At 45.1% G+C, this 27,653-nt stretch overlaps 1 protein-coding gene across 2 annotated transcripts; it reads left to right on the top strand.

Moving 5' to 3' along the window:
• Positions 1–27,653, top strand: LOC124041224 (protein FAM53B-like). 2 transcript variants are annotated; one of them, XM_046358571.1, is made up of 5 exons: positions 1–153; positions 13,887–14,148; positions 14,863–14,917; positions 17,047–17,912; positions 26,082–27,653. In XM_046358571.1, the coding sequence occupies exons 2-5, from the start codon at positions 14,065–14,067 to the stop codon at positions 26,439–26,441; spliced, it is 1,365 nt and encodes a 454-aa protein (XP_046214527.1). In that variant the 5' UTR covers positions 1–153; positions 13,887–14,064; the 3' UTR covers positions 26,442–27,653. The 2 variants fall into 2 exon arrangements, with proteins under 2 accessions (XP_046214527.1, XP_046214528.1); XM_046358572.1 differs by lacking the exon at positions 1–153 and adding an exon at positions 13,460–13,710.

Raw genomic sequence — 27,653 nt, 5'->3', positions numbered from 1 at the left:
TCCAGCGAGCACGGGGTTTCAGGCAGTTTCTCAGTCCCACACTGCTATCGCCGCTGTGGAGGCAGTAGTGCGCATGAGGATCCACACACTTTTCTGGTCCTTTGTTGCGGAAATCGAAGATGACTTAACTTCGACAGACTCTCAGCTGGCCAGGTAGTAAGCCATCCATCCCGACATCATATTTTCTTTGAATTGGTAGGCCACTCTTGAGAATGAATGCTAATCCTTTTTTGGGGTGTCTTTGTTGCCCAAAGTAGTTTGTTGATTGCTGAAGTTTGCTTGAGCTTTTTTCCATTGCAAGAAGTTGAAATAAGCATATACGTTTGTTTCTTATGTCTAGAGAAAGTTAAATGTTGTCAACAATATAAACCGGGAAGTGTTGCTTGCTTGTGATCCATGCTATCATAATAGCAGGAAACAAAGTGCTTGGGAAATTGTGTTTTCAGGGACGATATTGAAAGGCTGTAACCCCAACACAAATGATTATCGTGTTTTATGTATCTTAAAATAGGCTACTGCACAATGTAATTGAGGAACAAGTTAAATACCGTGTTGCGATGCTGCGTAAACTTGCTTGCTTTCTAGCTGCCGGTTGCGCATGTTTCCACTGTAGGAGAATAGCGCATAGTCAAATAAGAGAATAGAAAGGAGTTGAATGAGAGATCATTTGCGTGGTGCGCAGTGCTTGGGCAACTGGGACAAAGCCTTCCTGTAATTCAATGCTCCAGCTCTGTAACCCGGTTCAACTGAACCCCCCCCCCAACCTTGTGTAGTACTACTTTTTTTCTCCGCAGCTCTCACCATGCCTGTGTAGCACATGGGGATGTGTGAAACTTACTTCTCAGCCTTAAGTGTTGCCACTTGCAGCTGACTGCTACCTATTCGTGTGGTGCTGACTGTTAAGCCAGTTTCAGGAGGGTAGTCACATGTGCTAGCAAGGCAGCAGTCCTGGGTTTGAGCCTTGGTGTGAGCCAAATCAGGAGCAAGTGATACTTGCTAATCAAGCCATGATGATCTTTACAATGGTGCCTTGACCCAGATATACAGTCGTGCTCAGCTCAATGCTGGGGCAGCTTTTGAGTACATTTGAGGGGGGAATGTAGCAAATGGGGATGTGTGAAACTTACTTCTCAGCCTTGAGTGTGACTTCTAGCTTTTAGTGTGGTGCTGACTGGTAAGATGCTTTACGAGGGTGGCAAGGCCTGGGTTCAAGCATGGTGTGACCCGAATCAGGAGGTACTCTCTTAGCAAACAGTGTGCAGTAGCCCATCCTTTACACCTGCATACCCTCAAATATACAGATTGGGAATTGTAGAGATCATGTGTCTAGAAATGTTGTTATTATTATTGTTGTAGGCACTTTGGGGTTTGTAAGTTGTCCCACTTTTAAGTCATGTTGTGTACCTGTAACACTGGTCTGTTTCAAGAACTGCCAGTTGGAGGGAAGTGTGGCTTTCTTATCTCATTTTATTGACACCCTCTTAAGCACCGCAACCTGTGAAAAGATTGATAGTCATTTGAGGTGTTTCATGAGTCACACACACACACACACACAACCTTACAGAAAAACCACATGATTTCACATGTGAAATCACATGATTTCAAGTTAAATTGCACATGTAAACAAGTGTTTTGGGAACACTTAACATGGAACTACACGTAAAAACATGATCACATTAACTTCACATAAGATCACATGCCACTGGAAACACACTGGTTGAATCAATGTTGTTTTCATGTCATTTCAATGAAATGACATTGAACCAATGTGGAATATACGTTGGTGCCCATTGGGATGTGATCACGTGTTTTTGGAACACTGCACGCGAAATTCATGTGGGTTTTCCGTAAGGCCACACACACAAACACACTGGGCAAGACTTCAGACTCTAGGCTCTAAAAATTAATAATAGAGTTGCACACTATATATAAGCTGTCGGTAATTTATTGGGTAAACCAATGTTTCAGCATCACTGTGATTTTTAAACAAGACAGTTAAGAACAAATTCTTATTTACAAAGACCGCCTACACTGGCCAAATTGTGCGCCAGCCTATGGGACTCCCAATTACAGCTGGTTGGAATACAGCCTGGATTTGAACCCGGGTGTCAGTAGTGATGCCTCAAGCGCTGCCTTAGACTGCTGCACCACTCGGGAGCCCCTCGTGTGATGGCACATGAGAAGGCACTGTGATGCCTAAATGTTCATGGTATACCTAATAAATTACTGGGAGCTTGTATATAGAGTGTCCGATTCTCTTTTATTTTATTTTATAGCCTACAGTTTACTCGCCGTTAGTCAGCACCTCTACTAACTTTTTTGAATGTGCGCCAGCTCATGCTTTTCATAAGACTTCCCACTCAACATATTTCAGCCTTTTATTGTAATTGAGTTCTGTAATTAACATCATCCTTCTCGTTTGTGGTTTTGCAGAGGAGGTTTCGCAGCTGGGATGTCTTGATATGAGTCACTTTGTTCTTTGTTTGTGTTGCTGAGTGGAATGAAACACGTAGACTTGTGAACAAACTACTTTATATGCAACTTTGAAGGTGTTCTGAATGGTATAATTCAGTTTCAAGGAGCTCAGACAACCAAACCGCCCCTACGCTCTCTTAACGAAACAAAGTGTTGAGATTCAGGAGCTGGCAGGGAAATGCTGTACTGTCAGATTGCATTGTTTTTGGAGTCCTGTTTTGGACCATCGTTGGAGTGTGTAATGTAATTGCGTGACTACAGAATGTTTGGGTAGGCCTACACTGATTAAAGTACCACTGACAATGGAACACTTTGACTGGGTTTGCCAGGGTCGTTTCATTTGGGACTAGGGAAGTTATTGTTAGAGTATGTGTTTTTTACCCTCTTGTTATGTTGTGGGAGAGATGGTTGATCTTTACTTCATGAACTAAATACCAGACAGGACTGGTTTTGTACCAGGAAGGCCTGAAATTCCATGGAATGCTTACAGTGTACTTGTCTGTTCTCACCGTACAGGGACAGCCTGAAAGGAGGTATGCCTATGTGGGTTTATACACCCCTGTTCTCTCTTTACTGAGGTGGTTATCAATTTGTAAGTCGCTCTGGATAAGAGCGTCTGCTAAATAGTCGCTCTGGATAAGAGCGTCTGCTAAATGACTTAAATGTAATGTAAATGTAAATGTTATTGGCAAATGAACTAAAGTGTAGTTTTAGTGAATGTACATACAGTAGAGTTGACCTTTCGTTTCTTGCTTGCATGTGAAATCACTCATTCACTTGAAAACAAATCTCCGTTCCACTGGCAAACTAGGTGGAAAGTCAGGCTGAGATTGGATCAGCTCTAGTATCTAATTGCAAAGGGGATGTTGATAGGGGTAGACCACCAGGCCTGTGTGTGTCTGAGACAGTCTAAGGGCTGTTTGTTGAGGAAAGAACAGTTTTGTTTGTGTGTTGGTTCATACTTCTCAGCTATGGTGGGAAATACAGTTATGATGACTAAGCCTGTGTCTACACTTGACACTTACATGTGACATGCTATCAGAATACGAATCTTGCATTGAAAAGACGGGTCTAGACACACAAACGTCGCTTTGTGGTTTGATTGTGTTCAGATCCGGCTAATCACTTCAGGATATGGTCAGGGAGGCATTGTGTGCCGATTTCTCCACAGTCTGGACACAATCAGGCTACCGAAAGCACTCCTCTCACATATCTCCAGAATACTTGTGTTTTGGGACAGACGGGCATCTTTTCATTATAACGTTGGAGGAAACGCATTCCTAGTATGTGGAGAACATGTTTGCTGGCCTCCAATGCTAGCCAGCTAGCTAATATTTAGAAAAGCTTTTTTTGTTCGTCTAGAGTTATGCCAACGAGTTTGCAATCCCATTAGCATTGCTTGCTAGCTTGCTGGCTAGCTACAGAGGTTAGCTGGCTACTTCACTACAGTAGTTAGCTATTTTCATCAGCTTCTGTTGTGTTATCATATTTAGACTATTCCTCCACTTGTAGAATGCGTACTGGTATTTGAATATAGTGCGGGAACAGAGAGTGTGGGTAGGGTGGACACATGTACAGTTGAAGTCTGAAGTTTACATACACCTTAGCCAACTACATTTAAACTCAGTTTTCCACAATTCCTGACATTTAATCCTGGTAAACAGTTCCTGTTTTAGGTCAGTTAGGATCAACACTTTATTTTAAGAATGTGATATGTCAGAATAATAGTAGAGGGAATGATTTATTTCAGCTTTTATTTCTTTCATCACATTCCCAGTGTGTCAGAAGTTTACATACTCAATTAGTATTTGGTAGCATTGCCTTTTAAATTGTTGAACTTGGATCAAACGTTTCGGGTAGCCTTCCACAAGCTTCCCACAATAAGTTGGGTGATTTTTGTCCCATTCCTCCTGACAGAGCTGGTGTGACTGAGACAGGTTTGTAGGCCTCCATGCTCGCACATGCTTTTTCAGTTCTGCCCACACATTTTCTATAGGATTGATGTCAGGGCTTTGTGATGGCCACTCCAATACCTTGACTTTGTTGTCCTTATGCCATTTTGCCACAACTTTGGAAGTATGCTTGGGTTTATTGTCCATTTGGAAAACCCATTTGTGACCAAGCCTTAACTTCCTGACTGATGTATTGAGAGGTTGCTTCAATATATCCACATCATTTTTCCCCCCCTAATGATGCCATCTATTTTGTGAAGTGCACCAGTCCCTCCTGCAGCAAAGCACCCCCACAACATGATGCTGCCACCCATGTGCTTCACTGTTGGGATGGTGTTCTTCGGCTTGCAAGCCTCCCCCTTTTTCCTTCAAACATAACGATGGTTATTATGGCCAAACATTTCTATTTTTGTTTCATCAGACCAGAGGATATTTTTCCAAAAAGTATGATATTTGTCTCCATGTGCAGTTGCAAACTGTAGTCTGGCTTTTTTTATGGAGGTTTTGGAGCAGTGGCTTCTTCCTGGTTGAGCTGCCTTTCAGGTTATGTCGGTATAGGACTTGTTTTACTGTGGATATAGATACTTCTGTACCTGTTTCCTTCAGCATTTTCACAAGGTCCTTTGCTGTTGTTCTGGGATTGATTTGCACTTTTCACACCAAAGTATGTTCATTTCTAGGAGACAGAACACGTCTCCTTCCTGAGTGGTAATATGGCTGCGTGGTCCCATGGTGTTTATACTTGTGTACTATTGTTTGTACAGATGAACGTGGTACCTTCAGGCATTTGGAAATTTCTCCCAAGGATGAACCAGACTTGTGGAGGTCTCCAATTTTTTTTCTGAGGTCTTCGCTGATTGTTTTTGATTTTCCCATGATGTCAAGCAAAGAGGTACTGAGTTTAAGGTAGGCCTTGAAATACATCCACAGGTACACCTCCAATTGACTCAAAGGATGCCAATTAGCCTATCAGAAGCTTCTAAAGCCAATACATAATTTTCTGGAATTTTCCAAGCCGTTTAAAGGCACAGTCAACTTAGTGTATGTAAACCTCTGAACCATTGGAATTGCGATACAGTGAAATAATCTGTCTAAACAATTGTTGGAAAAATGACTTGTGTCATGCACAAAGTAGATGCCCTAACCGACTTGCCAAAACTATCGTTTGTTAACACAACATTTGTGGAGTGATTGAAAAACAAGTTTTAATGACACCAACCTAAGTTTATGTAAACTTCCGACTTCAACTGTAAATGTAGATTCACGACGTGTTCGGAATTCCATGATCGGAACTCTGGTATCAGGATGCAAAAGCTGCATGAACTGTCAAGTCTAGACATGGCCTAAGCTTCGTCTTGCTTTTTATACGCAGCATTGTTTAGTGTCACAAAGGTTGAAGAACATATCTTCCTCAAACCTTTCCAGACGATCTGTTGATATCAAACAACTGTGCTATGTCTTATTTTGTATGCACTTGCATGGTATAGTACAACTGTGTTTACAGTCTTCCAGAGTATAGGCCTCATTCAAGGAATCTCTGCCTATGTTCCTGCCAAAGTAGATTTGCATGACAATCACGATCTCCCAAACTATCCAATGACGTGTTAAAAAATGGCGTTACTTGCTTCAATTTCTTATTTTTAGCACAGTAAAATCTGAAATGCTGGAATCTACATGTGAAAGACAGTCAAGTCGAACAGGGTTGTCTCAGATAGCTAGGCAGGCGGTAGGCAGACAAGAGGGACTTGTTTTGGACATGGGATAGCTGCAGTAATTTATGGAGATAATTAAGCAGAGTTGGTTTTTAAAGGGGATCACTCTGTGCTCCTGTGTGTGCTTAAGACGCACACATTTGCAAGGCTTTTGTGTGCGCGAGTCCCTATTAAGGCTTCATTCTCTGAGTGGGCAGCTGCGTGCCTGTCTGCGAGGCACTGGACCATACTCTCCCTCTCTCTCTGTCGCCCTCTCACTTTATCTCTCTCCTTTGCTCTCTCCCCTCTTTCTTTCTGTGGTTTCCTGGCCCGAGGCGTTATGCAAAGCCTCCAGAAAGAAGGATTGTTAGCCATGCCAGTCTGTGCCTCTGTGTTGCACACATTTGAATTTAACGACAGCTCTTTCTCTCTTTCTGTGTGACCTTCAGTCATAACTGCTCTGCTTCGCCCACAGCGTCAAAAGCTGTGAGCCGAGTTCAAAACAAAAAGTAATGTTCCACGGTCTCCCCCACGTTTCTGTGTGTACATCTCATTTACATGATGCGTTTTGTAAATGTTACGTCTCGAACGCCCACAGAGTCTAAGATGGACTGCTGAGAAGAAAGGAGGCATTCTGGCATACACCAGAGCAACCTTCCCCAACCCCCTGCCAATGACTAGATCTGGTTTCAGATTAAAAGCATTCTGGGAAGGGAAGACAAGCCCTGTGACGCATTGCACCATCCGTGTGTCCCACCACCACATCCGTGTGTCCCACCACCACATCCGTGTGTCCCACCACCACATCCGTGTGTCCCACCACCACACCCGTGTGTCCCACCACCACACCCGTGTGTCCCACCACCACACCCGTGTGTCCCACCACCACACCCGTGTGTCCCACCACTAGTCTGAAATGGCTTCCTTTCATTTTCTTAATTACCACTGATTGGTGTGAGGCCTGATAAGAAGCCTTATGATGAGATGGACAACCACCACTAATGGACATTCACCCTGAATTCCCTTCTGACAACTGAAGTGACCTCATGTTTTTTTTTTTGTGTCATTCACTATCATAAGACGTCTGTTATGAATGACAAAGGAGTCATTCTTCTGTTTATCCTTCTCCTTTCTCCCTGCTTTTCTGAACGACACTGCATATTTCCTGTCTGAATCACTCAAGGTTTGGATAGACTTTCTGTTGATGCTGTCTAGAGTGTAATCCGTCAATTATACACCCCTAAAAAAAAAAGCAATCGTGTGTTTCCAGTGTTTTATGGCGTAGACAGTCTAAATGGAAGTATTAGCAAGCAGATCCTGTTTTCCATGCTAGTTCTGAAGCAGTGGCCTGCACTTCACAGTATTTGCCACAGTTTCTTTGCCAAGATGTTTCGCCTCTCACAATTGAGGTTTAATGAGCTGAGCGAAATCATGTTTCTTCCATTTGGTCATAATGGTAGCTAAATTAGTGTCGGTGTGTTTTGGCAATCCCTTTTCCCTACACCTTCATCTTTTACACTATGTGGACGTAGGAACTTTGATTATGACAGTGTTTACACTCTACTGTGAAATACTTAGCAATCATCTCTGATATATCATTTTGCAGGATCAATATGAGACTGTGATGGCCCTGCGTCATGAGGAGACACACCTGTAGATTTGTGTAGTAGACACCTACAGGTCGTTAGTAACACACACGCACGCGTGACAGCCAGCCTGGCGGAGGTAAGACCGAGTACAGAAAGATCAACGCATTCTCAGCTGCTGAAAATCCAATTCTCACACATTTACATTAAGATGATAAAAGAGCTGAAGGTGATCGTCTGCCATTATATTAGTATGAAAGTATTGTATGGAAAGAGTAACACGTAGCCTAATCCATCTATTATCCACAGAGATTTTGCTGTGATGATGCTCCGCAGGTAGCCTAGCGGTTAAGAGCGTTGAGCCAGTAACTGAGAGGTTGCTGATTTGAATCCCAGAGCCGACTAAGTGAAAAGTCTGTCTGTTCAAGGCCCGTAACCCACTTACCCTCGTTCCAAGCATGCACACGAACACACACAAAGTCATCGAGACCGTTACCAAGCAAGTAACAAATGGATGTTTGGTTGAATAAGTCATACACTCATTCATGAGAAAGGTGAGCATGTCATGACTCAATGGAATTCCCATAATTTCCCATCATCTTAGGGCTGGGAAATATATTGTGAATAAGCAGTATACCGGTATGAAATTGGACTACTTCACTGTCAGTTTTGCCCTAATTTGGTTGAGTATAAAACTATCCCTTTAGAATGAATTGTTGCCGGTCTAGAGTAATGCACTACTCATAAAACATATTTAGAACTGTTATTATTCAGAAACATAAAATATCGCCATACCGTCAAAATAATATATTTTGGTCAGAACATCACCTTCCACACCAAACACACCCACACCATTCGTCCCCTAGCTCCCACAAAACGAGACCTGCAGTGTTATGTAACTGTCTTGGAGAGGAGTGGTACCCGGGACGTGTGATTATGGGGTTGGAAGTGACTTTCTTTATAACGTCACCTATTTAAACACCGTAGGAGTGGCCCCCTTAGCTGTGATGGAGCCCTGAGCGTGGGATTAACCATCGTGGTCTGGTCTGGAGACTCTCATGTAACATATCCCTGGTGGATTAGGGCCTGGTTAATGTGCATAGAGCAGCCTGTCAGGGGTAATGGGAGAAACCACATGCTGAGGGAGAGAGGGGTGAGGGGATGAGAGCGGAGGTAATTAGTAGGGTACCTGATGTGTGAAGAGCCCTGGAATGCAAAGGCTTTTCCAGAAGGGGGCCTCTGGTCTGTACCTCCTTTATTACCTCACACTTGGACCCACCCGGTTCAGTCTTGTTCTATAGATTAGTGATAATTTAAGAAGACGAAGAAGAAGTGATGCTAAATCAGCTTTGACAAGCATAGCATCACTGGACAGGAACAGGCATTGCGGTGTCTGAAGTCCATCTCTCAAGTTTGAACTAATGTACTCCACTGATAAGGAAGTGATGTACTGTCTAGATATGACTGTCCTAGTTTCTAACATCCAGGTCAGAGGTTGGCCTTTTCCTACAAGAGCACATGTCCGTGTAATGCAGCATATGTTACACATCCATATGTAGCATGCTTGCCCTTGTAGACTAGGAATTGTACAGATCAATCAGAAGCAATGTCCTGTAGTGAGGAAATGCAGAGAGATGTTGCAGTAGTTTGAAAATAAACCATTGGCACATCTGGATGGATGTGTTGACGACATCTTGATGTTTACTGTGTGGACAATAAAAGTGGATGTGAAAGCAAGATGGGATATTGCACAAGTTGACTGTGTTCCTCCTTTTCTGATTTTGTGTGTGTGTGTGTGTGTGTGTGTGTGTGTGTGTGTGTGTGTGTGTGTGTGTGTGTGTGTGTGTGTGTGTGTGTGTGTGTGTGTGTGTGTGTGTGTGTGTGTGTGTGTGTGTGTGTGTGTGTGTGTGTGTGTGTGTGTGTGTGTGTGTGTGGCACCAGCTACAGTATCTGTGTGTGAGAGACTGATTATAGCTTTGACAAGGCTTTGTGGATTTCCTTTGGCGGTTTTTCTTATCAAATGTTAGCTAATGAGGTGGTTGCTGCTGCTCACCAACACCCTGCAACAGAGTGCTGACTTGTGAGCACAGGGGAAGTGTTATTTGTGTATGTGTCGGTCATTTAAAATGGCAACACATTTTGCACTCCTGTGTGTGTGTGTGTGTGGGGGTGGGGGTTTACATGTCAGTGCCCTGGAAACCTCGCTCAAGGTGTGTTTCTCTGGAAACTCTTTCTCAAGAAAGGTGTTTCTTCTCTGTTGTCCCCCCCCCCTAGTTAAAGGACTGGGTTGTCACTGCTCTTCTTTCAGAGATAAAGAAGTGAATGGCCTTTCAAAGTCCTCATAGAGATAAAGCCTTTATTTGTGTAGAATCAACTTGAAGGCCAAAATCAACTGCCGTTTTACCGCACATCAAGTCAGACGATGTCAAGTAAAAAGTTTAATGAATGAGAGTTGCTTTGTTTGTGTTCTCACCAAGCTCCTGTTGCATGATGGGGTGTCGTTTTTGGACAAAGTGAGCAGCCAATGGGTGCTGGGGGGATGGCCGGAGGGCGGCTTGGTATGCCGTGACCTCTCCAGCCTTGCTTTACGACCTCAACATGAGAAAGGGCTGACCCAGTGTTAACTAGAGAGTGATAGCTCTCCTGTGCAGTAACTACATCCAATCAGTGATGGACACCAAACACTGTGCCACAAAACCTTACAGGGCCCATTCACAATTCACGCGTGCACAGGAAGCAGGGCGAGTAGCGATTACCAGCATCACATCATCCAAAAACATGGCAGACATTGGATGAATATTAAAGGTTAAAGCTGCATTATGTAACTTTTTGGGCGACCCGACCAAATTCACATAGAAATGTAAGTTATAGATCTGTCATTTTCATTGAAAGCAAGTCTAAGAAATGGTCTCTCTTATGTGCACTATTTCTATGCTTCCAGTTCTTAAGTTTTGTTTTTGTGTCTTGTACTTTCGGTTTTGTACGACAGCTTCAAACGGCTGAAAATACAATATTTTTGTTTATGTAAAAGAGATTTCACAGTGGTTTAGATGGTACAATGATTCTCTACACAATGGAGTCTTGTTTTACCACCATAAACTTAAATTAGGCAAATAATTAGAAGTTTAGCAACCAGGAAATGGAGGAGCATTTTCTGGTTGCTAAAATTGTAATATCTTGGAAAAAGTGATGGAACAATAATAGGCCTCAGCAACAATAACAACAATAATCCACTACAGGTCACAACACTAAATCCAAACATCTACTGTACTTTTCGCCACATTTTTTGATAACAAAATACTCTGGGTAACATGATAAGACTATTCCTGGAATATGTGGGGTAGGTTTAATGAAAGGACTAACTGCTATCTCCATGTGGCCGCAATTTCAATGCACTTTTATGACTCGAAGAGACTTAAACTTTTTTAAATTTTATTCTACCTTTTATTTAACTAGGCAAGTCAGTTAAGAACAAATTCTTATTTTCAATGACGGCCTAGGAACAGTAGGTTAACTGCCTGTTCAGGGGCAGAACGACAGATATGTACCTCAGCTCGTGGGTTTGAACTTGCAACCTTCCGGTTACGAGTCCAACGCTCTAACCACTAGGCTACCTTGCCACCCCAAGGTACTGGAATAGGAACCAGGGCAAGCACACTTGTAGTTGTTTAGTTCGGAACACAACCTTGCGTCCCCCGCCATACCACCATTACAGTAGTTTAAGCAATCCAATGTCCAATATCCAATATAAATTGCAATCTGGGTTCGTATTCCTATGCCAAGAGGCCTAACTAAGTTCTAAAATACGATCTTTGAGTGTTCGACTTGAGCAAGTCAATTCAGAGAAACTGGTTGTATATAGAAAGGAGTCAGGTGTGTGTGCCACAGTGACTTTTCCTCACAATAAACAAACAGGCTCATTCTTGAGAGTGACCCAGGGTATAACATCATGTTTTCTTGTAGCTGTACACCAAATATAGTGATCTTAAACGGTGACAATATATGATTTGGAAATGTTAAGTGCACATTTGGACTCACAGGTGTTTGGCTTATCTGTATGACATCATAGTTGTATTTATAATAATCCTCAACATCTCATCTTTTTAAAATACACTGATCAAAAATATAAACGCAATAATTTCACAGATTTGACTGAGTTACAATTCATATAAGGAAATTCATTATGCCCATTTCTATGGATTTCACATGCCTGGGAATACAGATATGCATCTGGTAGTGACGGATATCTTTAAAAAAAGGTAGGGGCGTGGATCAGAAAACCAGTCAGTATCTGGTGTGATCACCATTTGCCTCATGCAGTGCGACACATCTCCTTTGTATAGAGTTGATCAGGCTGTTGATTGTGGCTGGATATAGGCGGGAACTGCAACACTCTGTTGTACACGTCTGGTGAGTATGAAGGCCATGGAAGAACTAGGACATTTTCAGCTTCCAGGAATTGTGTACAAATCCTTGGGCGCAGCATTATCATGCTGGAATATGAAGTAATGGTGGCAGATGAATGGCACGACAATGGGCCTCAGGATCTCATCACGGTATCTCTGTGCATTAAATGCAATTGTGTTTGTTGTCTGTAGTTTATGCCTGCCCGTACCATAACCCCACCGCCATCAGCAAACCGCTCGCCCCCAACGCCATACACGCTGTCTGCCATCTGCCCGGTACAGTTATAACCGGGAAGAGCACACTTCTCCAGCGTGCCAGTGGCCATCGAAGGTGAGCATTTGCCCACTGAAGTCAGTTACGACGCCGAACTGCAGTCAGGTCAAGACCCTGGTGAGGATGACGAGCACAGTTTGTGCAGAAATTCTTTGGTTGTACAAACCCACAGTTTGTTTCATCGGCTGTCCGGGTGGGTGCTCTCAGATGATTCTGCAGGTGAAGAATCCGGATGTGGAGGTCCTGGGCTGGCTTGGTGACACATGGCCTGCTGCTGTGAGGCTCGTTGAACATACTGCCAAATTCTCAAAAATGTGTTGGAGGTGGCTTATGTTAGAAAATGAACATTCAATTATCTGACTATCTCTGGTGGACATTCCTGCAGTCAACATGCCAATTGCACACTTCCTCAACTTCAGACATTGGCCTCCCGAGTATTGCAGCGGTCAAAGGCACTTCATCGCAGTGTTTGAGGCGTCACTACAAACCTGGGTTCAATCCCAGGCTGTGTCACAACCAACCCGGGAGTCCCATAGGGGTTCACAATTGGCCCAGCGTTGTCTGGGTTAGGGGAGGGTTTGGCTGGCTCCGTGCTGTCATGAGACCAGAGAGGAGAGCAGAGGACATGAGGATGGGAAATGTTCCTAGTCTCTTTTTCCCTTGTGGGTGGAGGATTGGGTGGAGGACAGCCCACACGGGGCTGATGCCCTCATTATTTCAACTCCTTTGTTTCCCACAGTTGGCAAGCACAGTACCCCTTTCTTTGTCATATAGTATATTAATGCAACCTTAACATCCAGTACATTCTCTCCTCTCCAACTGACCCATCCTTTTTCTATCCTAATCCCTTACATGCTCACTCTCCTCCCACTTCATTGAACCATATCTTATGGAGAACCCAGAACAGTCATGGTGTTAGTTGAGGAGCTCTGGAGACTGGTAGCTGTGTCCGTTGGCCCACAGTAGAAACTGCAAGCTGTCCTCAGTAGGCTGTTGATTGGAGAATAAGGCCTGGACCTTTCTAATCAGCTGTTTTGCATGCTCTTCCTGATATAGCCTAGCTCTGTCTGTCGGGGGGGGGGGGATTCAACTGCACGTTTTGGATTAGCTCCCTGGTGTTGTGAGTGAAAGATTCGAAGAGGAGGACTCAGTAAAGAGTGAGCCTGTGCTGTACTGTGTTTGGTGTCCCAGCCCAGTGGACTGACTGTATGTGTTTAGACTCGTCTCTCTAAGGGCCCTACTGCCTGCTATACAGACACACCCACAAGGACCAATCCTCCTTTCCTCCTCGCCCTGCGCCTGGGGACACACTGTGGTGGTGTGATGGTAAAGATCATTATGACACGTACTGCAATCACGGCGTGCTCACGCACATTTGTGCCCATTTGCAAATATGCACCCACGCATGCCGGGCGCCATAATGACATGCACACATTTTTATGGATTGTAATATCTGTGTGTGTGCTCACCAAATCTCTCTCTTTCTGTCTGTTGTTGCACAGGGATTGGCTGAATAGCGAGAGACGCTCCCCTACCATCGAGGACACTCTGCAGATGAGAGGTGATCGTCTGCCTGTCCAAACTGCCCAAAAGACCTTCTCCCCATCTGTCCTCACCTAAGATGGCTTCCCACGGCCTTCTCCTGCACTGGAACGGACTGGAGCAGAGCTGTGCCCTACCATGGTGATCATCTTCTCAAAAACACTGGAAAAGAAGAAAGGTGGCGATCATGTAAGGGCTAAGGACACTGAATATTTGCTGCTGGTAAGTAAAACTCTGCTAGCTAGACCTATAACTGAAGTAGTGTAACAAGTTCCTTACAGGTGCCTCTCTCTCCACCGGCCTAGGAAACATGAGAGTTGGGCTTTCTATTGGCTTCTCTACAATACAGCCTATTGTAGTTTTTGGCAAGGTGCTCGCCACCAAGGTGTGTTCATATGGCCTCTACGTTGGTCCTTCTAAATACATTGTATATTATTCTACCTCAGTGTTCAAATCAAGCAATTTGGGTAAAAAGGCTTAAACTGAAATGGGGCCAATTTGAGTAGTTTTACCTCTTTATAACCTTCACTGTGTACTGTAAGGGGTCATCGCAGTTCTGAATGCTGACATTACACTGTATTGCTGTGACTCCTAGTAATGTTAATGACTGCTGCTTTGCCCTATTTCTCTATGAGCCAGCCTGCACCACCCTGCCTGTTATTTTCTCGTGTGTGTGTGTGTGTGTGTGTGTGTGTGTGTGTGTGTGTGTGTGCGTGTGTGCGTGTGTGTGTGTGTGTGTGTGTGTGTGTGTGTGTGTGTGTGTGTGTGTGTGTGTGTGTGTGTGTGTGTGTGTGTGTGTGTGTGTGTGTGCACTCCTTCGTGTTCGATGCCTGAAGTTATGTACGGACATGTTTGGAGTCTGAGTAAATGAGCCTAGTCTAAGCCATATCCTCTGTCTGTTTTTCCCTGTCTATCCCTCCATCTGTCTGTCAACAGCGTGAGCGCCACACCATGAGCAGAGGGACTACCCTCTTCTCCTGTGGCACTGTGGGTGAGTGCATCCCTCTCCCCTTCACTCAGACTGTCCTCACCATAATGCTTCTTATTGTCTCCTCTTAGGCTTTATTGACCTGAGCTGTTGTGGAAACCGGTTGAATTGAACAATCTGCTTTTCATGTCCTCTGTGCTTTTCATAAAAACTGTCTCATTATTTGTTCCCATTCGCTCGTGTTCATTTCCTTTGTCTTGTTCACCAGCTTGATGCCTCGTTACAAGCTCCCCTATAACGGTTTCTTCCTGTCCTCCTCCTGTCTCATCTCGCCCTCATGTCTGGTGTGCACCTGCCGTCACACAGAGCTGTGTACTGCACTGGGACTTAACTGTAACTGAGTGTTGTTTTTGCCTTTGTCAATGGTTCCCTTTTGGTTCGGTGAACGTCACACTCCTTATCCCCTCCGCCCGTGTTGAAAGACAAGCCACTGTAAATCAGAGTCTCATTGGACCCCGCCCTGTCTTCTGTTCAATGTACCCGCGAGGGGTTAACGGGATGCACGTCCCACAACTGCTGTTTCTACTGTTACAGCTGACATCACAAGACGTGTTATATATACTATTATATATGCTATCATATGGCTTCAGGTGGGATTTCAGTCCTTTTTCAACACATCTTTCACTGGGCTTTGTAGATGTTTCTCCTGTTGTTATTTTGTGTGCTAGACATTCTTGTCAGGTCATGTTGTCGTTGTTGTTTTTTGGGACTGACACAAAGACTCCTGCCCACCAAAAATGGAGAGAAGCATTTGAAGGGATGGGTTTGGACAGGGGTGGGCCACTTGCTGCCAATTGGGTATCAATAGAGTTCTGTGTTAGCTTTGAGCTCAGTAGTGGCAAAGTTAGCTAGAACCAGTGTGGTAGGTGTTTTGCCTGTGACAAATAATGTTGGCGTAGTCATTTGTCAAATTCTATCTGAATTTAAACCAATCATTGGTGTAGGAAGCCATCCACTTTCACAGAATAATAAGTCTAGCTAGCCTATCCTGCTAACCAAACCAGCTGTCAGACTAGGACACATTTCCCCTGGGATGGCTGCTACCATTATGTTAGGTAGCAATAAGCTGTGCTTAGCAAAGAGATGTTGAGAAGCAATGAAGGGAATGCCCAGACACCTAGCTGCCTCTCTGCCAACATTCATAGGACCTTTTGAAGTTTTTGTTCAGTCTGAGAAAAACCCATCAACAGTCAATCAAGTGGTAGAGCATTGACCTGAATGTTTGTTTTGTGACTCGTAGGGGTGTTGGGCAAACACCACTGTTAACTTGCCACAAGCAGGCGTAGGGTTTGTTAGCTAAGCGTTCTGTGACAACTGCAATGCTATATAATACAAAATGTGATTTGATTAATGACACACTGCCAGGTTGCTTGTATAATCCTGTACTACCAGAAAGCTCAGGCTATTGCCCTGCCAGCCACTATGCAACTGAAAGGTCTACCCAACCCAGGAGCTAGCAGCTCTGTTCTAGCAAGTAGTGTTCTGTCAAGCAGTGCAGCCTGGGTCGATCCAATCCCCTGTCTGTAGCTAGCCATCCTTCTACTATCCTGTCTCCACCTTAACCGGGCATCTAGACCTTGAGTAATGCGCTTCATCTCTCTCTATTAAAACTCCTACCGACGTGACCATACTCGCTTCACACGGTATTGTCTCTAACCAAGAGCTGCTACTGCTGGCCTATTCTCCCTCTGGCCTCAGGCTGCTTACTGTCTATTGTTTTCTGAAGAGAGGTGTGTGTTTTGGGGTACATGTGGGTATTTACTCGGTTGATCATCCTAACGCGCATACGCGAAGAAGCTGCACACGGCACCTCACCCTGGAAGTTCAGCCCTGCTGTCCATTTCATTATTGTTTCACATGAAGCTAGCCTCTAGAGGAGATGAAGTGGGATTTTTCACAACTCTGTTAGATGGCATAAGGGGCCTTATGTTAGAGGGGACACGCAGTAAGGAGGAGGATGATATGATCGTAATGATTTCAGCTTAGGCCCCTGATACAATAACTTTCCATCTGTTCTGTCCTGATTTATATGTCCACTTTTTGATTACATTTTGTCAAATTAAATTATATGTATAAGTGTTCGTTCATATGTGTGTGTTTGTATGTTTTATAAGTGTGTCCATGTGTTCCAGAGGCAGACAGGTGGCTGGACCTTGGCCGAGGCTGTGCCATCCAGCGAGGGACGCCCTGCGAGTCCGGCGCCAGTCTGGAGAGCCTGTGGGATGTTCTGCCCGAGGAGTGCCAGCGGAGGAGCCTGGTCTGGGGCCACGAGGTTGGCCCTGCCACCGCCATCACCAGCCTCATTCGAGACCTTAACCTTGGCGATGCCAAGCTGGCAGCCACCCAGTCCCTGGCCCTCGCCAACCCCCCTTCAGCCTCCACGGCACCCCCTAGCAAGCGCCAGTGTCGCTCACTCTCCTTCTCTGAAGAGTTTGGTGGCTGCCGGTCTTCATGGAGACCTCAGGTGTCGCGAGTGTGGACGGCGGTGGAGAAGAGGAGGTGCCACAGTGGGGGGAGTGTGCATCGCTGCTCTGGAGGAGGTGGTATAGGAGGTGGTGGAGGTTATTCAGGGGGTCATTTTCCTGCCATGCAGCGGAGCTCCAGTTTCAGCCTACCCTCACGCTCCAACAACCCCACAGACGGGGCTCTGGAGCTGCCCTGCTTCACCCAGCGCCTGCCCCTTCACCCCCTGTTCACTGCCTCCCCTATGTCCCCTACATCCCCCTCCCACCACCACTACCACCACTCCCTCAGGCCCCTCTCCTTGTCCCATGAGCAGATCAGCCTGCCAGAGCACCACAGGGAGGGGGCCAGCTCCCCGGACTTCACCCAAGAGATGGGGAGACGTGCTGGACAGAGGGCAGGGGGGACTGGGGGCCTGTCCCGGAGCAAGTCTCAGCCCTGCGTCCTGAACGATAAAAAGATTGGCATGAAGCGCAGGAGACCAGAGGATGCACAGGAACCACGGCCCTCCCTGGACCTGGCTAAGATGACCCAGGTTAGTAGCCATTGAGACACACACACACACCCTAATGGTTTGTCAAGAGTGTCTGACCATATCAATTGACTGAAAGACAACTGTAGAGCAAAACATATTAGTGGATTTTGATTATGTTATAATGACTCAGACATTTCACAGAGCTTTATCCTTATTTACTCATCTCGATTAAGAATAGATCAAGTTTCATCCAAGTCTTTACACAGCTTTAACACCTTTAATAACCTGAGTACATAAGGTTAGATCAGGCCAAACAAAATGACTAACAAAGGAATACTTCTGTTCAGAGATGGGGAACGTTCAAGGCTTCTTTCTCTGTGTGATTTGGTGGGGGATTAAAACGGGCTGTATTACGTTTTCTGGGTCAGTGGTTTGTAGCGCAGAGGGTAAGTGTTTTCAAGCCTCCCCTTTGGGAAGTGGCATTAACTAAGGAGCATTTCTTGTGTTCCGTCATGCTTCACACCGCCATGCTCTACCACACTCGGCTCCGGTTATCATTTCATTCACTCTGTTGGGTAAGCACACGATGCAAAGGTTGAACCCACACAGTCCACTTCCCTGCCTACATTTTTAGCTGGATCACATTCTGCCTGGCCTGGGGGTGGCTTGTTTGTGTAATGTCAGAGGAAGTCGTGGAACTGCTCTGTGATTACTACTTGATGGCTCCATATAGACTGGATGGATAGCCTACTGGATACAGTTTAATTTTGCACGTTGATCGCAGCCAATTAATGTCGAGACGGCACTATATGCAGTCTTTAATGACCCAAGACTTGCCTGGCTCACTTGGCCCTATCCCTCTGACCAATGCATCTCCCTTGAGAATAGGCTGAGAGCACCGTTTGGAATTTAAACCCAACACGTATAGGGGTCCTCCAGGACTAGCTCAGTGTAAACACTGATGAAGCTAGCTGATATTACTGTGTGCCTCTCCGCCCTCCTCAACCCTGCTCAGAGGTCCCCTGTCCTCTCTAGAGATCTCTAAATCTGTCCTAGAAAGCATCCAACCTCAACCCCCCCTGCCCCCCTTCCTGTTCTCTTCCCCCTCTCGAAGAAACTGTTCCTAGCCACACTGAGGGTATAGCCAAGGTTGAATCAACAAGTGTTCAGTAATGGAGCCTAGCATGTTTCCTATGTCCATGCCAGCCGCTAAGAGAGGAAAACCAAGAGCATTTTCATTATCCACACCAGTTACCTCCTCTCTCTGGGAATTCCCCAGTACGCCTCTCCAATGGCTCACAGGCTTTTCTTTTGGCCACGAGACTACCCGAATGGAGGCTAGTTTTTAGAACCTTGTTTTTGTTTTGGGTTGGGATTGCTCGACTGCGCTTTAGCATTGTGTGAGGAGGACTGATGAGATCGTGTGGTGCGGGTTTGATCAGTAGTTTCAAGCCTCACACGCATGAAACCAGATATCCACTTACCGGTATTTACTCTCTCACAACACAGAATACTGTAGGTCACAAAAGCCTACTGACACATGGATATACAAACACATTGTCACAGATGCGCACACCCAAACTCAGTCACTCTCAGTCAAACTCAGTCCTGTTGAGTATAGTAAGGTTTCAGTAAGGTAATGAGTATGACCCTTTAGCAGACTCTCTTATCCAGAGCGATTTACAGTTAGTGCATTCATCTTAAGATAGCTAGGTGGGACAACCACATATCACTGTCATAGTAAGTACATATAAAGTAGACATCAGCAAAGTCAGGGCTGGGGGGGGGTACTATTCGAAGAGGTATGGTTTCAGATGTTTTCTGCTTGACTGCTATACTGAAACACAAGCAGAAACAGTCTGTTTACAGCACTGCAGATGTACTGTAGCTCCATATAACTGTACTGTATTAAACTATGGACATGGTTGTTATTTTTGTACTGATTAATTGGGTCGTCATTAGTTACCACAGCCCCAAAGTCAGGTTTAAACCTAATCTTAACCACACTGCTAACCTTATGCCAAACCTTAAATGAAGGCCCGAAAGGCACATTTTTGTGACAACATTTGTACTGCAGGTTTATGGGCAAGGGGTACGACAGACCCAGAGAGGTGTAGTGGTCTCTGGATGAGGACAGATGAGGAGTGTTAACTGTTCATTGGTAAAAAGGAAGTGTTGAGCCGGAGATTTTAGGCTGGTTACAAAATCTGTTCTGCCTGACATTAAGAGAGAATGAATGGAATAGATTTGATTGTATGGAATTCTGTCCTCTCCAATCCAAGTAGGATTGGTGGGGGAATCATTGAATTGTCTTTTAATTGAGATGTTCATTTGTTATGTCACTCTGTTCATATTTATTGACCTTTTGGTTTGTGTGGGAAGCAACTCAGATCGACTTTAACGAGCATAATTGCATGAGAATGTGATGAGGCTGTTTTTACACGTGAAAGTGATTCAAAAGGGCAAATCCACCTTCAGTCACTGTGGGTGTGTATCCATATGGCATGACTGTGTGATGGTGAACATTAAAAGTGAATGCTTCTTCATGTATGAGAGTTGGGCCTTACCCAGTGAATAACACACACACACACACACACACACACACACACACACACACACACACACACACACACACACACACACACACACACACACACACACACACACACACACACACACACACACACACACACACTCCACTCCACTCTGTGTAGAGAAACTAGGTGCGAGGTGTCAGGACTAGGTTTACCATGGATTGGTTAAATGGATCAAGGTGTTGCATCATGTAGACCTACCAGCGCTCGTATGACCTCTGTCAAGACTACATCTAAGGGAACTACAGTGAGAATAAAATGTTTGTTATTCAGCCGGTGGAACATGTTGTGTTTTGGATCAAAAGACTTGTATAACATTTTTATAACTAAAAGACGATAGACCACAGCCTGTCATTTTCAAATGAGTCATAGTGGGCAGAACAAGCACGAGCTGGCGAGATCCTATTGGCTCGTTCTAGCATGCATGTGCATATTTCCGTTAGAGAATGCCTACTCTGTGACGTGAGCATGTGCAATAACTCAATTTGCCTTTTCACTCCTTCTAAACAACTCATTTTAATGTTTTACTTTGGCAAAGAGTAAAGTCTACAAAACTTAGTCAACTCTGTTTGTAACATATATTTTAGTTTTGGTAACAGAACATTTTATTGAGATCAAATGTTTCATCGATGAGAAAATTAGCAGGAATGTCGGCCAAAATCCATATCATTCCATCTTCTCCCACTGCCGGCCACTGGGCTTCCCCTCACTCCCATATTTGGTAGTGAGTGGAAACGCCAAGCGGATGCTTCACATTTATACATCCGGTGAAATATCTGTCTCAATGTTTTATCTGTGTTTGTATTATGTGTCCAGCGCATGTTGTAGATCAGAGATCATCAACTAGATTCAGGCGTGGGCCTATTCGTTTCTTGAGCGGATGGTCAGGGGGCCAGAACATAATTAAAAATCATTTGTAGACTGCAAATTGATCTTGAAAAGCCTAAGCAGATAAAATCTTTGACTGAAACATAATAATTTCAAACCTTGCTTACATTTGTATACAATCACAAATACACTACATGACCAAAAGTATGTGGATACCTGCTCGTCGAACATCTCATTCCAAAATCATTAATGTGGAGTTGGTCCCCCCCCCCCCCCCATTGCTGTTGTAACGGCCACTCTTCTAGGAAGGATTTCCACTAGATGTTGGAACATTGCTGCAGGGATTCACATCCATTCAGCCACAAGAGCATTCGTGAGGTTGGGCACTGATGTTGGGGCGATTAGGCTTTGCTTGCAGTCGGCATTCCAATACAGCCCAAAGGTGTTTGATGGGGATGAGGTCAGGGCTCTGTGCAGGCCAGCAAAGTTCTTCCACACCTATTTTGACAAACCATTTCTGTATGTAACTCGCTTTGTTCACGGGGGCATTGTCATGCTGAAACGGTAAGGGCCTTCCCCAAACTGTTGGGGTAGGTAATGTTTCCACTGCTCCAGAGTCCAATGGCGGCGAGCTTTACACCACTCCAACCGATGCTTGTCTTTGCGCATGGTGATCTTAGGCTTGTGTGCTGCTGCTCGGCCATGGAAACCCATTTCATGAAGCTCCCGACTAACAGTTGTTGTGCTAATGTTGCTTCCAGGGGTAGTTTGGAACTCTGTAGTGAGTGTTGCAACCAAGAACAGACTATTTTTACGCGTTTCAGCACTCTGTGGTCCCGTTCTGTGAGCTTGTGGCCTACCACTTCGCTGCTGAGCCGTTGTTGCTCCTAGACATTTCAACTTCACAATAACAGCACTTACAGTTGACCGGGGCAGGTCTAGCAGGATAGAAAGTTGACAAACTGACTTGTTAGAAAGGTGAGATCCTGTGACGGTGCCACGTTATAAGTCACTGAGCTCTAAAGTAAGGCCATTCATTCTGTTTTTCTATGGAGATTGCATGGCTGTATGCTCGATTTGATACACCTTTCAGCAATGGATATGGCTGAAATAGCCGAATCCACTAATTTGAAGGGGTGTCCACTTTTGTAAATTGTGCCTTCAGAAACTATTCAGACCATTTGACATTTTTCAAATTTTGTTACGTTACAGCCTTATTCTAATTATTATTTATTTATTTATTTAATCCTCAGTAATCTACACAATCCTTCATAATGATGTGCAAAGCTGCCATTAAGGCAAAGGTTGGCTACTTTGAAGAATCTCAAATAAACGAATCAAAAAAAAATTATAACACTATTTTGGTTACTACATGATTCCATATGTATTATTTCATAGTTTTGATGTCTTCACTATTGTTCTACGATGTAGAAAATAGTGAAAATAAAGAAAAACCCTTGAATGAGTAGGTGTGTACTGTTGTGTGTGTGTATATCCCTCAGCCATACTGATGCAATGGGGTATGAATTGTGTGGATGCGTGTTGTGCTAATGGGCTAAGGTCCAGCCACCATGGGGTATTTGTGCGTGTCTGAGAGAACTTGCAGGGTAGAGAGAGGGGGGGTATTTATTTCTCCCTAAATCTACCCGGCTGGCGGATGGCTGGCAGAGGAGTCTTGTGGCCTATTAATATCTCCTCATTGGCCCGAGTTCAGGCTCATAAAATGAAGGGGGGTGCTCTATCCCTTCTCTCCTCCCCCCATTTCTGGAATGATAGGCATGGCGAGCATAGCTGAGCTGCAGTCCTTGCGGGGTTGTGGGAACACCTAAGTAGGTGGGTGTGGTGGCGGGGTGTGGCGTGGGGCCCTGCTGTGACAGCAAACTATATACCTGTGTGTGCATGTGTGTATCTGCTAAACTAGTCATAGTCTGTCTGTCTGCCAGTTATTGGTTAAGCTCTACTTCCCTCCCTCCCTGTCCTGTCCTCTCTGTGTCCTGTCCCTCCCTGTCCTCTTCCTCTGTGTCCTGTCCCTCCCTGTCCTCTCCCTCTGTGCTGTCCTCTCCCTCCCTGTCTTCTCCCTCTGTGTCCTTGTCCTCTCCCTCCCTGTCCTTGTCCTCTCCCTCCGTGTGCTGTCCTGTCCCTCCCTGTCCTCTCCCTCCGTGTGCTGTCCTCTCCCTACCTGTCCTCTCCCTCTGTGTGCTGTCCTGTCCCTAGCTGCCATGTCCCTCCCTATCCGGTACTGTGCTGTCCTGTCCCTCCCAGTCCTCTCCCTCCATGCGCTGTCTTGTCCCTCCCTGTACTGTCCTGTCCCTCCCTGTCCTGTCTCTCCCTTTCCTGTACTGTCCCTCCCCTCCTTGTCGTGCCCCACCTTGTCCTGTCCTGTCTCTCCTTGTCCTGTCCTGTCTCTCCTTGTCCTGTCCTGTCTCTCCTTGTCCTGTCCTGTCTCTCCTTGTCCTGTCCTGTTCTTTTTCCGCCTGTGTGTGTTTGCTCCAGGAGGTCTCTCTCTCTCTCTCTCCACCCCATAACACACCGTCTCTCTGGGGGCGGCTTATTGTACCAGTACCATGCTTTTTATATGGAGCTAGGAAATACGCTCTGATGAAGAGCTGATGAAGAGCTGTAGGAGTAGCACTATTTTGCCAGCTTGTTAGTAGGGTGTTGTTTTGACTGTTTGTTCACAGCCCCATTATCCAGGGGGATATTTCCTTAACCTCTTAGCCCTGTGTGTGTGTGTTTGTGTGTTCCCACACTAGCAGCTGTCTACACTATCCAGCTAGAACAAAATGCTATGCACCTTCTAGGACTGGAGGGGCTGACAGGACTGTGTGTGTGTATATGGGGGTTACTCAAGGGAGGTGCTCTAGAGGAACAAAAAGCTGGGTAAACTTCAGAGTATTAAAGCTCCTTACCCCAAATCCTGGTTGTAGCCCAGGAGGATTTAATGGGAAGCATATTGCAGAGAATACCCTCCTCCTGCCGTCCACTTGTCCCCCTTCTCTCTCCTCAGTGGGCTATAGGAGGGGTTACTACAGGGGTCGAAGAAAGCGGGTGAGGCCCTCAACAGCACAAAAGTGTGTGACAGAAATGCCCAACGGTGCCATTAAATACTGGTGTTTACATCCATGCCCTTTCCTTGTCTGTATTTTCTTTTTGAGGTAACTAGAGCGAAGCATTGGCCTCCAGTGTTCACCTGCCATACAGTATTGTAATATATTGTAGGTGTACCAGAGTATGTCTGAATGTTAGCCCTGCTCAGGTTTTAGCCACCGAATGTAAAGCTGATGTCCAAAGATGGTAAACATTAACGTTATATGAACGTATCACTTTATATTCATTGAAATGCTTTTTCTTCTATTTCTTTCTCTCATAACAAGCACATTTTGGAAAAAAACATTTGGTAAAAGCCTCTACCAGTTCATTGGAACCAGAAGAAGTGAATGAGGGATTGGAGGAACCGTGGGCTTTAGGAACACATCTCTATTCACCTCCGACATCTGCTACTGGGAGAGAGGGACGCTTAACCCTTTCACGGCTGGAATGTCTGTGGTCTGGCTCTATTGGAAGGCGGAGGGAAAGTCATTTAATGAGGGGACCAGTTTTTTTTTTAGGGAAGCAAACATTACACAATAAGGCATCAGTACCACATTCAGTACGTATACTGACACAGATGTAAAAAGATGTCTATGAACCATCTTTAAATGCCTAGAGTAGCCTACAGCAGTCTGAAAATAGATGTGGTATGTTGATGATACAGGTTCACATATGGGCGTAGACATAGGGGTATCTTGCATTGACAGTTGGCACACAAAGAAGTGAAACTCAGTCAGCCCTGTGTTGGGCCACATGGGATGTGCTAATGAAGGTTAAGGTCAGGCGTTAACAACCAAACACGTGCACACCGCCACACGCACAGCTCTTCACATAACACATGGTCAAACTCTCTCTCTCTCTCACGCTCATTAGTAAACGCACAGTCTCTCGCTCTTGAGCACACATGTCGTTGTAACACAAATAGCCTGCTTTGCATACCTTGCCTGGGCACAGTGTGTTTGGTGTACACGCATGTCTGGTCTCTGAAAGGAGAGATCACACCATGAGTAAACAGAGAGCTGCTCCAGAGTCTTTCTTTCTTTCTCTCCTCAGGGCTTGTGACGTCCATTTAACAGGAACACTCAAACACTCTCTCTCTCTCTCTTTCGCAATAGCAATAACCGTACCTAACCCCCTTTGTCCAACACACGATTATTCATAAGGTTCAACTAGATGATGGGTGTATGAGTTGGCCAGTGCAGTTCAGGAGGTTTACCAAGCTAGGTCAAGCCAGACAATTGGAGGAATCGTATATAGATCATTGTAAGTCTTCAGGAAAGTTTGTCACGTTTGTCTGTGTGTTTTAGCTCCTCATCTCCTCAGTGCAGCAGGACAGGGAGACCCATGGGGTTGGGAGGAAGAGGATACCTTTGTGGTTTGCAGCTGATTGCACCATGTCATCATTCCACTGTGTTTCCTCGGACTGAGTGACTTACCAGAACATTAACAAAACTAGCTCCCTAGTGGGAGGGTGAGCTCGGCTCCACCGGTGAAGCAGGAGTCACACACCCACAGGCCATAAAGGTCAAGCTCTCAGGTTTCTCTCAACAACTCTGTGTTCCAGATGACTTAATGACATTTCTGAAGTGTACATGCATAGGTTTTGTGACCTGAATCAAGATTGAACAGTGAGACGACGATACTATAAATATTTTATGTGTTTGTTATAAAGTTATACTTATATCTCCCTTTACCTCGCATCTCTTCTCTCAAACAGAAACTCCAGACGTTCCACAGCTTGAGCTGCCCTGGGTTCTCTGGTCCGGACAGCTGTCGCTCATACATGCCCCCGCCCTCCACCAGGAGCTTGAGCCAATCAGAATCTGACTTCGCCTGTGCGTCTGACCTATGTGCTGAGACTCAACAGGAAGTGGACGAGGAGGAGGATGACTCTTCTTATAAGGAGCTGGACAGTGACTCAGCGTGTAGCCTGGACTCCAGGCCCGGGTCCCCATGCAGGGGAGGGGGGGAGAGAATGGGGCAGGGACACACCCCCTGGAAGGGTGAGTATGGGACAGAGAAGGACATCTACCAGCTGGGGGGTGAGCTGGACATCGACCAGATCGAGAGGAACTGAATGCAACTTGAAGCCTTTGGATAAAGGATTGTCATAACCTTTTATGAAGGCTGAGGAATGTTTCTGAAGGTTTGCCGGAGAATTTGGAATTTCATGACCACAAGAAGGATGCCTTTATGTATGATAGGTGGATGTTGAGCAGGCTAAAATGACCTCAGAGAGAGGAACCTAGCGATTTTAGACAGTGGTGTTTGGAACATTATAAGGATGTTTGTATATGCAGTGGGGGGATGTTGTATTGTGTGTAATGTCAACGAAGGACAAAGCACGTGGAAGTGTCAATAGAAGGTGCTGCATGTTGAATTGGCAGATGGCTTCTTTGGTTGAACTTTGAGATCCTGCAGGACAAACAGTTGTTTTGAACTGTCTCGTTGTCTTTCCGAATCTAAAGGCAGTGGCTTTCGCTTGGCGACGTGCAGCCTAACTCAGGAGTGGGAAAGTGAGGGATAGTCTTTAATACCTCCAAAAAGCCCTCTCTCCTCTTAGCCTGAGTACCACCCTATACACCTGGACTGAACTGCAGCAGGAATATGCTACAACTTCTGCTTTTCTCTACCAGAATGGGGGGGGGGGACATGATGGACTGGGGAGAGAGGGATGAAATAGAAGAGGAGAGAAACAGTATTTTTTTTCTCATAGACATCACCTTGACACTTTTCTTCAACTATACCTGCAAGAAGGACACTCCCTGTTGAATTCCAAGTTAGCCCCTAGCCTCTATACCCTATTCCCTAGCCCCTATACTCTAGGCACTCCTGTAGATATGAAAGGAAGATGGTACCAGTATTATGGTCATTTCTTCACCTTCCCTTCTAACAGGCGGTGTGGAGTTTTCACCATATTGCTTACCTACCCAAGGGTTTCAGATTGCCTAGGGGATAGGGGTCAATTTGGAATTCCCAAGGTGTTCACACACCATCGCTGAATGTAAATAAGCTTTTAATGGGTTTGGAAATAACAGGCAATTTGGTCGGTCAGATACATGTGTTGTCTTTACACCTCAGAATACCCTACTCGAAACAAACCTTTATGACGTTTAATAGATTCTAATATGCAAAATGTATATTTGAATAAACACTGAATTGTAAGTTTTCAGTTCTAATATCAATGTATATTTTTCTAAAATGTATTTTTTATGATCTGTTTGTGAAGGAACTGAATTAAGAGGCTTTTCTTTAACAGGATAGACATGAAATAAAAACACAAACTGCC

Source organism: Oncorhynchus gorbuscha, linkage group LG08, assembly GCF_021184085.1.
Source record: "Oncorhynchus gorbuscha isolate QuinsamMale2020 ecotype Even-year linkage group LG08, OgorEven_v1.0, whole genome shotgun sequence".
NCBI classification, from domain to species: Eukaryota; Metazoa; Chordata; class Actinopteri; order Salmoniformes; family Salmonidae; genus Oncorhynchus; species Oncorhynchus gorbuscha.
The sequence above is the reverse complement of the archived record's forward strand: the minus strand, read 5'-3'. Positions and strand labels throughout refer to the sequence as shown.